The sequence below is a fragment of the Lepus europaeus genome, chromosome 8, assembly GCF_033115175.1.
Source record: "Lepus europaeus isolate LE1 chromosome 8, mLepTim1.pri, whole genome shotgun sequence".
NCBI lineage: Eukaryota > Metazoa > Chordata > Mammalia > Lagomorpha > Leporidae > Lepus > Lepus europaeus.
The window spans coordinates 27,646,851-27,659,444 of NC_084834.1; the positions used below are offsets into that span (position 1 = coordinate 27,646,851).

A 12,594-nucleotide genomic window follows, 5' to 3' on the forward strand; every position below is an offset into this window, starting at 1 on the left:
TTGTGGCACAGAGGGTTAAGCCGCTGCTTGCAGTGCCAGCATCCCATGAGAGCCAGTACAAGTCCCAGCTGCTCCACTTCCAATGCAGCTCGCTGTTATTGTACCTGGGAAAGCAGCAGAGGATGGCCCAAGTACTTGGACCCCTGCACTCACGTGGGAGACCTGGAAGAAGCTCTTGATTTTGGCCTGGCCCAGCCCTGGCCATTGTGGCCATTTGGGGAAGTGAACCAGTGGATGGAAGACCTCTCTGTCCCTACATTTCTCTGTGTATCTCTGACTTTAAATAAATAAATAAATAATGAAACTGATTTTACTATCAGCTATAGCACTGATTATTAGGGTAACAAATCACTGAATACAGTAGGGTAAAGCAATAATCCTAGAATTAAAAAAAATTTTTTTGAAACATTTCAGCTGCTAGTTTAAAACTCCAATTTATTGGCTAACATCAAGAAAACGGGATTTTGTTAACCCCCCCATGAAGCAGCTTTTAAAAAACTATATAAGCATGTTATTTTTTAAAAAGTTACAAAATAAAAGGAAATCTCAGATAATCACCATAACAGTTCAATTATTATTGTCCTATGTATCTGCACATATACATCAAGGAAATCGGACAACTAATTGCTGTATGTTCAACACTACCCATGCATTTAACCTGGCAGAGCCAGCCATCATTCTGAATGTGAGCAGGAAATCCATTTCAGAGACAAACCAATGCAGTACGAGATGGAACTAAACTGCTAAAAATGGAAACAACTGGAATTAGGGGTTGGGTTTTTATTTTTCTTCCCCCTGCCCTTTTTTTTTTTTCTTAACAACTAGGCAAGCTTTCATTTTATTTACTCTGTATTTTAATTATTTCAAAAAGAGTACTTCTGGGGCAGCCATTTGGCCTAGTAGTTAACAGGCCAGTTGGGGCACCTGCAACCCACATCAGAGTGCTTGCATTCAAGTCCCAGCTCCACTCCCCATTCCAAATCCTGTTAATGTGATAGCTCAACTAGTCTGGTTCCTACCCATCACATGAGAGACCTGGATTGTGGTCCCAATGTTGTCGGCTTGTTCCAACTGGGACACTGAGCACATCTGGAGAGTGAACCAATAATGGGACCTCTCTAATAAATTAAAAAAATTTAAAAATAGAGACATGAAACAACAAAAACAAGAAAACTCTAGGGGTGACAGGGCTGAATAACCCAGAGTTGTAATAAGACATTAAAAACAAACAAATAGTACTGTCAAGGCCATCTTCCTTCAAAATGCAGAGCTCTTAACATGCATTGAGGGATGGAACCCCAAGCCACTGTGATAGGGGTGACACAGATGGTCAATGAACTTACCACTGTGGTCCAGGACAAAGTCATCTTGGGCATAACGGAATTTTTCAGGTCCACATGCAATAAATACATCATCGTCACCAAAAAAGTCTTGCAGACAAGTAACCTGGAAAAAAAAATCATGCCCCAATATAAATTGGAAACATTGCAAATGTAATAAAAATCAAAAGGAAGTACATGAAGCCTCCCCTATGATACTGAAGTGGAATAAGAAGCTGTTTAGTACCAACATTTCCAAGCACTTTGCCTTCACCAAGCACTCACACACTTTCTGTTGATTTCCGAACAACAGAATGAACAGTCCATGGCAGGCATCCAGAGTTTTTGTTTTGAAGGTGAAATCAAGATGTGCACACAATGGGCCCTGCATTGTGGTGCAGTGGGTTAGGCTGCCAACTGTGATGCCAGCTTTCCATGCCAGAGCACAAGTTCAAGTTCCAGCTGCTCTGCTGCTGATCCAGCTCCCTGATAAAGCACCTGGGAAAGCAGCGGAAGATGGGCCAAGTTCTTGGGCCCTTGCTATCCATGGATACCCAGATGGGAGACCCAACCTCCTGGCTTCAGCCTGGCCCAGTCCTAGCTATTGCATCCATTTGGGGAGTAAACCACTGGATGGGCTCTCTCTCTCTCTCTCGTTCTCTCCCTCTCTGCCACTTCACCTTTCAAATAAACTAAAAAGAAAAAAAAAGAAAAAAAGGATGTACATTCAAGCTATGCAATTCTTCAGAGTTTTCCCACGGACAGGTGGCAAAGCTGGGGCTACTGGAAATCTCAAGTTCAGAGTTCTCTGCCTCCCTTCCTCTCCTCACTTCTGCACTCCCCAGCTGTGAGCCCTGGTACCAGGCCCTGGGTTGTTTTGAGGACTGTTGCTTGGAATCGTGCCTGACATACAAGTGTTTCACGTGTTAATTCTCATCTCCATCCCCTCAACCCCCACCATCTAGATCAGAAGATCTGCCATCAAGCTAATGAGGCCAAAGCTTCAGAGTTCTTCCAAGGCCCTGCTCCTAAAGGTGTAGTTTTTATTATGCATTCTTTTTTCAATATCCCTCCTAACACTGTGTCAGTTTCAACACCCCACAGAATCTACATTACTCAACCATGGTGACAAGAACCATCTTTCAGTAGCTTGGAGGTAGAAAGCCTACTCTCACCTGCTATCCAATGGCTACATAAGAGTTATTTTGTGAAAACTCCATTCCCAATAACAAAGTTGAAACACACTGCTCTAGTACTTAAACGGACTGAACAACCTCATAATCCCTTAATTCTCCTGATTACCATTTAGCTTTTTATGGGGTTGGGCGCTGAATAGATCTCACTACAAAATTAGAAAACCATATTCCAGAGGAAAGATAGTGAATCAGACATACTGCAGATGACTCAGGTTGTAGTAATTAAATGACCCAAATTTTTGCAATGCCAAAATGTTGACTGTACAGACGAAAAGTGGAGCAGTTACAGATACTTGTTTTTCCCAATGTTCATTAAGACAGAACTCCCAAACACTGGTTCACTCCCCAAATGCCCACAGCAGTCAGGGCTCGTGCCAGGAGTTGGGAACACAATCCAAGTCTCCTACATGGGTGGCAGAAACTCCAATACTTGAGCTGTCATTGTTGACTCTCAATGTCTACCTTGGCAGGAAACTGGAGTCAGGAACTGGAGTTGGGAATCGAACCCAAGAACTCAGATGTGAAGTATGGGCATCTTTGGCCAGCGCTGTGGCACAGCGGATAAAGCTGCCAACTGCAGTGCCAGCATCCCATATGGGCACCAGTTCGAGTCCTGGCTGCTCCACTTCTGGTCCAGCTCTCTGCTATGGCCTGGGAAAGCCATAGAGGATGGCCCAAGTCCTTGGGCCCCTGCACCCTCATGAGAGACCCAGAAGAAGTTCCAAGCTCCTGGCTTCAGATGGGCACAGCTCCCATCTTCAGACTGCTCCAGCCATCGTGGCCAATTGGAGAATGAACCAGAGGATGGAAGACTTCTCTCTCTGACTCTTCTTCAGTGTATAACTCTGACTTTAATGTGAATTAATTTTTAATTGATCTTACTTGAAAATATTTTTTTAAATTTTATTATTTTTTGAAAGATTTATTTTATTTATTTTAAAGACAGTTACAGAGAGAGAGGTAGATACAGAGAGAGAGGTCTTCCATCTGCTGGTTCACTCTACAGATGGCCGCAATGGCTGGAGCTGCGCCTATCTGAAGCCTGGAGCCAGGTGCTTCTTCTAGGTCTCCCATGTGGGTGCAGGGGCCCATATAGGACACCAGTGCTTCAGGCCAGGCATCCTGTACCAGAACACTGGCCCCTTTAAAATTTAAATTTTAAATATTTTTTAAAATATTAAAAAATTTTTACAAGGAAATACGTCATATTAAGTTATTTGGTATTTCCCTGGAATAAATAACAATGTAACTAAGTAAGTTATTTACCAAATGGAATAAAAGCATTTAAGAATTCTCAGGAATATAACAGATCAAAAAGGTATTTTTTCCCTATAGTAGTTCTATTTAAGTCTTCCTAATCAATCTTTTAATGATTTATTCCATAAATTTTAGTTTGGATATCCAAACATAGTTCTACTTTGACTCAAGCTGTAGCCACTGGATGTGTATTTGTTTATGTAGGAATCCAAATTACATAATTTTCAATCTGGTTTGGATATGCCTCAGGTCATCACTACTCTCAAGAAATGACAGATCTGTGAATTAATGGTACAATTGGGATAAACACAACATGTCTTTTGACTATTTTTTAATTTATTTTTTTTAAAGCTGTATTTATTTACTTGAAAGTCAGAGTTACACAGAAAAAGAAGGAGAAGCAGAGAGAAAGAGAGAGGTCCTCCATCCGCTGGTTCACTCCCCAATTAGCCACAAATTATTTATTTGAAAGAGTTACTCAGAAGAGAGGCAGAGAGAGAGAGAGAGAGAGAGAGAGAGAGAGAGAGAGAGAGAAGTATTCCATCTGTTGGTTCACTCTCCAACTGGCTGCAATGGCTGGAGCTGCGCTGATCTGAAGCCAGGAGCCAGGAGATTCCTCCAGGTCTCCCATGAGGGTGCAGGGGCCCAAGGACTTGGGCCATCTTCCCTTGCAGGCTGAGAAGCAGCAGCAGTGAGGGAGGAGGAAAACTGAGAGTTTATAGTGCACCGGGTGTTGAGTCAAGCAAATGTTTCAAGGTGGAGGGAGCAATCAACTGGGTGTCACTGTTACTGTCAGGTCAAATAAGATGACTGAAACGTGGGGCTGGCGTGTGGCACAGCAGCTAAAAACACTGCCTGAGACACTGGCACCCTATATAGGCACCAGCTTGAGTCCTGGCTGCTTCATTTCCAACCCAGCCCCCTGCTAATGGCCTGGGATAAGCAGCAGAAGGTGGCCCAAGTGCTTGGAACCCTATCACCCATGTGGGAGATCTGGATGAAGCTCCTGGCTTTGGCCTGGCCCAGCCATGGCTGTTGCAGTCTCTCCATTTCTCTCTGTAACTCTGACCTTCAAATAAATAAATCTTCAAAAAAAATAAATAAATAAAGATGACTGACACATGACAAGTTTTTGTGGAATAGTTGAGGAGAAAGTCTATAGTGAACTTAAAGGGGCTAGAAGGAGAAAAATTGAAGATGTTGAGTACAAACATTTCTTTCAAGGTATTTTGACTGCAATTTTATTTATTTGAAAGACAGAGTTACAGAGAGAGGTAGAGACAGAGAGAAAGGTCTTCCATCCGCTGGTTCACTCCACAGATGGCCACAACGGCTGGAGCTGTGCCGATTCGAAGCCAGGAGCTTCTTTCAGGTCTCCAACGCGGGTGCAGGGGCCCAGGGACTTGGGCCATCTTCCACTGCTATCCCAGGCCACAGCAGAGAGCTAGATGGGAAGAGGAGCAGCAAGGACTAGAACCGATGCCTACATGGGATACGGGCATTTCAGGCCAGGGCTTTAACCTCCTACGCCACAGCGCCAGCCCCAAGAAAGCTTGTTTTTTAAGTTGAGAGAAATGACAGTAAGTTACTGTACTGCTGCAAAGATCCAACAGAGAGGGGTGAGATTGGTGACAAAGGAAGGAAGGGCTGGAGCTGTGACTCTTGATCAGCAAGAGGGGCTGGGATCAGTGTGCGGGTGAAAGGCTGGTGTTGGAGGAATCCAGGGTCAGTCCCTGACAGTGAAGCAGCAGCAGATACTGAGAAGTGGGGCACACGGTAGGGGGTTGGCAGATGGGTTGCTATTGTTTTCTTTAAAAACATTAAAAAAATACTTTTAATATGGGGGTGAGATATTTTCTGATTGCTTCATACTGAGAAAACTTCAGCAAAGTCATCAGCCAAGAATGAGGCCAGGGAGGAGGTGTAGCACAGACCTTAGAAATGTTCCCTTTGTAAGGGAAGAATTTAGAGAGAAGGGAAGGGTGTGAAGTTGCAATCTGAGTTTGTGCGGAGAGCTGAGGAGGGAGCTGTGATGTGTCCAAGGTCCCCTAATTCTTAGCTCTAAAACTAGAAAGATGCTGTCCAGCCTATATAGTCTTTTAGAACAACCAAAAGCTTTCACGCTGAGATTGCTAATATTTTAGAGGAATGCATGTGACCAACCAACAGGGCAAAACTGATAGGAATTCAGGTAATCTAAAAACACAGACTGCACAGTGCTGGGCTGCAATGGCGGTCATGAGAATAAAACCTCTTTTCTTCTTTTTTCATGCATAAACACAAAGCTTTATTCTGTCCCTGGTGAGAATGGCCCAAGCTGGGCTGGAGGCATGACACCTAACAGTAAAACATATCTGTAGTGGGCATCCACTCATTGATATCGTGTAGTTTGCATTAAACTTGAACTTAACGGGGGGAGGGGGAATCCCTAAATTGTACTGATAATGAGTAAATAAGAACAATGGGAATTTCTTCTCCTCTGCCACTTTTGGTTTAGAATACAAGTCTGAGGTAGGTGTCGCAGCACAATGGGTTAAGTTACAGTTGGGATACTAGCTTCCCCTGTTGGGTACCGGGGATTGAGTCCTGCCTCTGCTTCCAATCCAGCTTCCTGCTAATGTGCCTGGGAGGCAGCAGATGATGACTGATGTACTTCTGTTTCTGTTCCCCATATGGGAGACTTGGATGGAGTTCCTAGCTCTTGGCCTTGGACTTCCCCAGTCTGGCTGATGTGGCCACTTGCAGAGTAAACCTGCATGGACGGAAGATATTTCCACCCTCCTCTTCTCCCCTCTGCCTCCTCTGGCCACTCTGCCTTCAAAACAAGCAAGTACATGTTTAACATGCAAATCTCTGCTCGGGCTCACTTTCACTGCAGAGGATAACTCACTTAGGGTACTATCTACACCGCACTGGACAGTTCATGAAGCCTGAGCTAGGCAAAGCTTTTGCTGAGAGCAGAGATCACACTGCTGGGACACCTTCCTTAAAGGAGGGCATTTTGAGGGCCAGCACTGGGGTGCAGTGGGTTAACGCCCTGACCTGAAGTGCCAGCATCCCATATGGGCCCTGGTTCGAGACCCAGCTGCTGCACTTCTGATCCACTCTCTGCTATGGCCTGGGAAAGCAGTAGATGGTCCAAGTCCTTGAGCCCCTGCACCTGCATGGGAGACCCGGAGGAAGCTCCTGGCTCCTGGTGTCAGATTGGCACAGCTCCAGCCATTGCAGCCATCTGGGGAGTGAGCCATCGGATGGAAGACTCTTTCTCTTTCTCTGCCTCTCCTCTCTCTGTGTAACTCTGACTTTCAAATAAATAAATAAATATTAAAAAAAAAAAAAAAGAAAGGGGAGCATTTTGAAAAAATCCTGGAAAGACAGAGTTCAGGAGCCAGCCTTGTGGTGGGACAGGCAGCCACTTCTGATGCCAGCATCCCATATCAGAGTGCCTGTTCAACTCCTAGCTACTCTGCTTCTGATCCAGCTTCCTGCTAATAAACCTGGGAAAGCAGGTGATAGTGGCCCAGGTGTTTGGGACCCTGCCACCCATGTAGGAGACCCAGATGGAGTTCTAGGCTCCTAGCTTCAGTCTGGTCCAGCCCTAGCTGTTGCAGACATTCAAGGAATGAACCAGCAGATGTGAGATCTCTCCTTCTCTCTTGCTCTGCCTTTCAAATAAATAAGTCTTTTAAAAACTATGGAATTAAAAGATAAGCTTATTTTGGTGGAAAAATTTTAAATCTGTGCATAGTTTTCGCACAACACATATCTTTATGAACTTTTTGAAATATCTCCATATGCATGGACTTAAAAACTGTATCTTTTTCAGTATAATGCAGTCACTATATGCCATCCTTATATTTCACAAGCACAAGGTTTGTGCAGATAGTCACCTGGTTCAGTGGTCAGGTTGCTACCTGAGATACCTTCCTTCTATGTCAAAGCACCTGGATTTGAGTCCCAACTCTGCTTCCAATTCTGGCTTCCTGTTAAATGTGAACCATGGGAGGCAGCAGGTGATAGCTCAAGTACTTGGATCACTGCTATCCATGTGGGAGACCTAGATTGAGTTCCAAGTTCCTGGCTTTAATCTGGCCCAGCCCCAGCTGTTGTGGGCTTCTGGACAATGAACCAGTAGATGGGAGGAGATCTCTGTGTGTCTCTCTGCTTTTCAAATAAGTAATAAAAATTTAAAGGAAATGATTTTTTAATTAAACTTATAAAAATTTAGTGGAAAATTGAATTAAAAGGTAGTTGGTTTTAGTGCAAAAGATTTTGAAATTCATTCATAGTTTTTTCATAATATGCATTTCCATGAACTTTTTGAAGACCCCCTGTATATGAGACCATATATTTTTAATTGTTCCTAGTGGTACAATTAAAGTGGTTTGACACTCTTCAAAGTGAAACATCTGATAGAATGCCCAGGGTCTGACACAAACTTAAATAATTCTCTCTTATTCGTGGGAGCCATATTACTTCTCTATATTCATTCTAACATTAAAAGTGCCTACTATATGCCTGGAATAAACAAAAGACAAGACACACACAATTTACTGTAGAGGCAGGCAAGAAAAAATAATAATTACAGTTTATCATGTTAGAGTAGATTCTGTAGAAGAACTTCTTGTCTACTACAGAAAAAAGAAACTAAAAGAACTATCTTGATAATAGTAGCATCCCATAAAATACCCACAATACCTTTAAAAGGTTTCATGTCTGCACATTAGATAATACTTTTTTTTTTTTAAATTTTTGACAGGCAGAGTGGACAGTGAGAGAGAGACAGAGAGAAAGGTCTTCCTTTTTGCCGTTGGTTCACCCTCCAATGGCCACTGTGGTAGGCATGCTGCGGCCCGGCGCAACGCGCTGATCCGATGGCAGGAGCCAGGTGCTTATCCTGGTCTCCCATGGGGTGCAGCGCCCAAGCACTTGGGCCATCCTCCACTGCACTCCCTGGCCACAGCAGAGAGCTGGCCTGGAAGAGGGGCAACCGGGACAGAATCGGTGCCCCGACCGGGACTAGAACCCGGTGTGCCAGCGCCGCAAGGCGGAGGATTAGCCTAGTGAGCTGCAGCGCCGGCTTAGATAATACTTTTAAAGGGGCCGGTACCATGGCTCACTTGGTTAATCCTCCACCTGTGGCGCCGGCATCCCATATGGATGCTGGGTTCTAGTCCTGGTTGCTCCTCTTCTAGTCCAGCTCTCTGCTGTGGCCCGGGAGGGCCGTGGAGGATGGCCCAAGTGCTTGGGCCCTGCACCCACATGGGAGACCAGGAGGAGGCTCCTGGCTCCTGGCTTCGGATCGGCGCAGTGCCGGCCATAGCGGTCATTTGGGGGGTGAACCAACGGAAAGAAGACCTTTCTCTCTCTCTAACTCTGCCTGTCAAATAAATTTAAAAAAATTTAAAAAAAAATACTTTTACAGTATATTCTATGTTCTCTGTGATGTGTGTCTGTTCCTTTTATCATTTAATTAATCATTTAATTTTATCATTATTTATTATTTATTTGAAAGGCAGAGTTACAGAGAGGCAGAGAGAGAGGGAAAGAGAGGGAGGGAAAATATTCCATCTATTTGGTTTACTCTTGAAATGGCCGCCATGGTTGGAGCTGGGCCAATCCAAAGCCAGGAGCCTCTTCCAGGTCTCCCACATGGGTGCAGGGGCCCGAATACTTGGGCCATCTTCTATGCTTTCCCAGGCCATAGCAGAGAGATGGATCAGAAATGGAGCAGCTGGGTCTCAAACCGGTGCCCATATGGGATGCCAGCACTGCAGGCAGTCACTTTACTCGCTATGCCACAGCGCTGGCACCTTAATCAATTTTAACTTAAACTGGGGTTTAACACTGAGATAGGGGGACAGGTCACTAAGCTTAGGAAAAACAAAATACCAGAACCATGGGTAATATCTCAAAATCATTCTTAACAAGGGTGAAGACAAGTACATCAGTTTAGAAAACCCCTTCCTGTTTGCCTCTAAATTCTACCTTCAACACAAGGAAAAATTGACTTTTCCAGAGCTCTTTGGGAATAATGGATGTTACACAGCTCTTGAAAGAAAGCTACATAAATAGGGGAAAGTAGTGCTTCTGCTAACGTACAAAATTAAAGCAATCAGTAGGATCTAATGGCGAAACATCCAACTGAGAAATAATGTATCTGCAAGAGTACATCTAAGCTTTCCCAGTGAATGGGGCCATTTAAAACTGCAATTTTCTAGCCTTCAGCAGACAGATTAATTAGGTCAGGGTGAATGTGTGCCAGCCATAATTTCAGTGCTAGTTTCTAATAGCTCACCACACTCACTGTTTTGTGGGGTTTTTTTCTTTTTCTTTTTTCTTCCTTCATTTATTTTTACACAAACATATAGGTGAGGCTTGATTTAAAAAAATACAATGCATATACAAGGTGCACAGGAAACCCTTTCCTGGGAACAAAAGGGAAGGGCACACAGGTATGCCGCTTCTGAACCACCAGGGTTGTGTCAGGTCACCATTTCCTGGCCTGCTGTCACCCTGGAAATCCTGTTTTTCATCCTTTCCAGAGTTACAAAGGACTTGGTGGCTAAGCAGGTTGGATTTCTCTTAAGAGCACTTCCTGTGGTAAAGCTCTCAAGTCTAAATATTTTAGTTTCTAAAGAAACCTTATTTTTATTTTAGGAGACTGCTTTCAAAAACGCTGAGCTCTTTATCTGCGAGAGAATAAAGGAGCACTATTTTAAGGGAGTAAATAGCAATGACATTCGGAATGTTTTTCTGTTCATGTTTCAGTTTCAAATTCCACAAAGATCATCAATGCCCCTCCAAACCCAGGTGTTCCCTTACTGCTCTGCAATTTGCCCGATACAGATGCTATCACTGAGTTAAATACTTCTGAACAGACCGAGCTCCCTGCACACAGGGTGACTGTCTTGTTCAACACTGTGATTCCAGCACACAACACAGCACCTGACATACAGGGTTTGCTCCACACACGTCCACTGAACAGATAATGACTGCAATGCCTTACGTCCTTCTCTCTCCCTAGAGGCTCCACCTCACCTTCTTCCAGTGAATTCCTAGCATCACGTTGTCCTGGCTCTCAGATTTACGCTCTATGTTTCCTATCCTATGCTAACTTGTGACATCCTTGAACAGACCAGTCAAATCCTACAGTTCCTTATAAAAGATATTCAGCAGATTCTTGATCCAATTTTGGCTCTAGACACCTTAGAATAAGCACTCATCCTATATCACTTAAGCTCTTTCACGAATTAAATCTCTTTGATAATTATTCCAGGGTGAATGGAGAAAAATTACTTGTGAAATCTACTACTGCAGCAGTTGACAGAGGAGGTTCAAGGAAATTGCAAATATTTGGTGCCATCCAGACTTGAGATTGCACTAAATGAGTGTCTCATGAGATATTTTCTAAGCCTATATTATTCAAAAATTTTCAAGACTTGATAAAAATGCCAAATGACTACATTGGATCTCAGTGGGAAACTAGTTTAAACTGGCAACAGCTCAACTAGACAGTGTAAGAGTGAACATCTTAGCACACTTGAAATGTCCATCTAGTGGGTCAAGGGCCATATTTTATACAAAAGACAATGGGATGACAGACATGGAGTATAAAATGCATCATTTTTATGGATTTTATTTCATTTTAACACACACACACACACACAGAAGGAGATAGGGAGAGGGAGAGAGGGAGACAAAAGTCCACATATCCCTGCTCACATTAAATGCTTTCATTTTCAGAGTTCAGCTAAAGGTTGTCTCTACTGAAGAGTAGTTTTACAAATAAAGACAATATTTCTAGCTTACTGCTAGAAAGGATTTGAAGGCAATCAGTAAGGAAGTCCAATAAATGTCTCTTATTTGAAACTAAAATTGCTGTATAGGCATTTAATGCAACTGGATCGATATCCACCTTACAGTCATCAAATACCAACAAAGAAACTCCATTTCATTTTGAATCGCTCAAATAATATTCTACCATGTATAACATTTCTATTTATGAACACATAGGTATACAATCTTTTTAAGATGTAAAGAAAACACATAAAAATGACAATTTTAACATAGAAGGACAGACCTAAGAGGTGCCTGAGCCCTCATCTTTAGTTTTATTGCTAGCAGGGGATACTTCTTTTAAACAGCCTGCCCACCTAGATACTTGAAAGCTATAAAATCAGATTAACTTCACCATAACTAACATTACCCCTGACACTCTCAACCCCTGCACCTCCTTTTTTTTAACCAGTTCTAGCTCTAGAATAAAGGTTCTGCTTAAAATTAACAGGAAAACTACATCTGAAATTTTAAGACAAGAATCTGTTTGTTCCTTTCAAAATACTAGGAACAACCACCAGAAAAACCAATTCACAGGTCAGTAAGCAGGGGCTGGATTCTCGCCATTTCTTTACCCTCGGTCCAGATCACAGTCAGCATAAACAGCCTGCTTTGTTCCTAGCCCGTGCTTGCTGGCCCTCAGCAAGGGAAGGACCTCTTCCCACAGCCAGAAGAAAGCCACTCAGAATAGCAATGTTCTTCAGCTTCCTGTAAATCTTTTCAGCCAGGCACTCACAGCCATGTTGCCATGGAAACAGAACTGAAGCTACGAGATGACAGTATTTACAGTAATAGGCTTCTCAATGGCATCGACAGACAACTCCCTATGTGTTCCAATAAAAAAATGTTGGAGCTCATCTTCCTTTCTCATATGCATGACTATTCACCAAACAAGATTCATTGTGGAATTGTGAGACCAAAGACTCGGCTTCAGAAAATGTCTCTAACAACAGGATGGCAAGACCTTAAAAATTCAGAACATT

The 12,594-nt window shown here is 43.2% G+C and overlaps 1 protein-coding gene across 6 annotated transcripts in view; it reads right to left on the reverse strand.

Moving 5' to 3' along the window:
* The window catches only part of DCLK2 (doublecortin like kinase 2), a 191,030-nt gene that overhangs the window by 71,904 nt on the left and 106,532 nt on the right, over window positions 1-12,594 (reverse strand). For all 6 annotated transcript variants that reach the window (XR_009866623.1, XM_062199512.1, XM_062199515.1 and 3 more), the window contains exon 3: window positions 1,344-1,446. Coding sequence is in view for 5 of the 6 variants with exons in the window: in XM_062199512.1 (XP_062055496.1) it covers window positions 1,344-1,446 (103 nt within the window). In the remaining variant the exon portion in view is untranslated. The remainder of the gene's footprint in view (window positions 1-1,343; window positions 1,447-12,594) is intronic.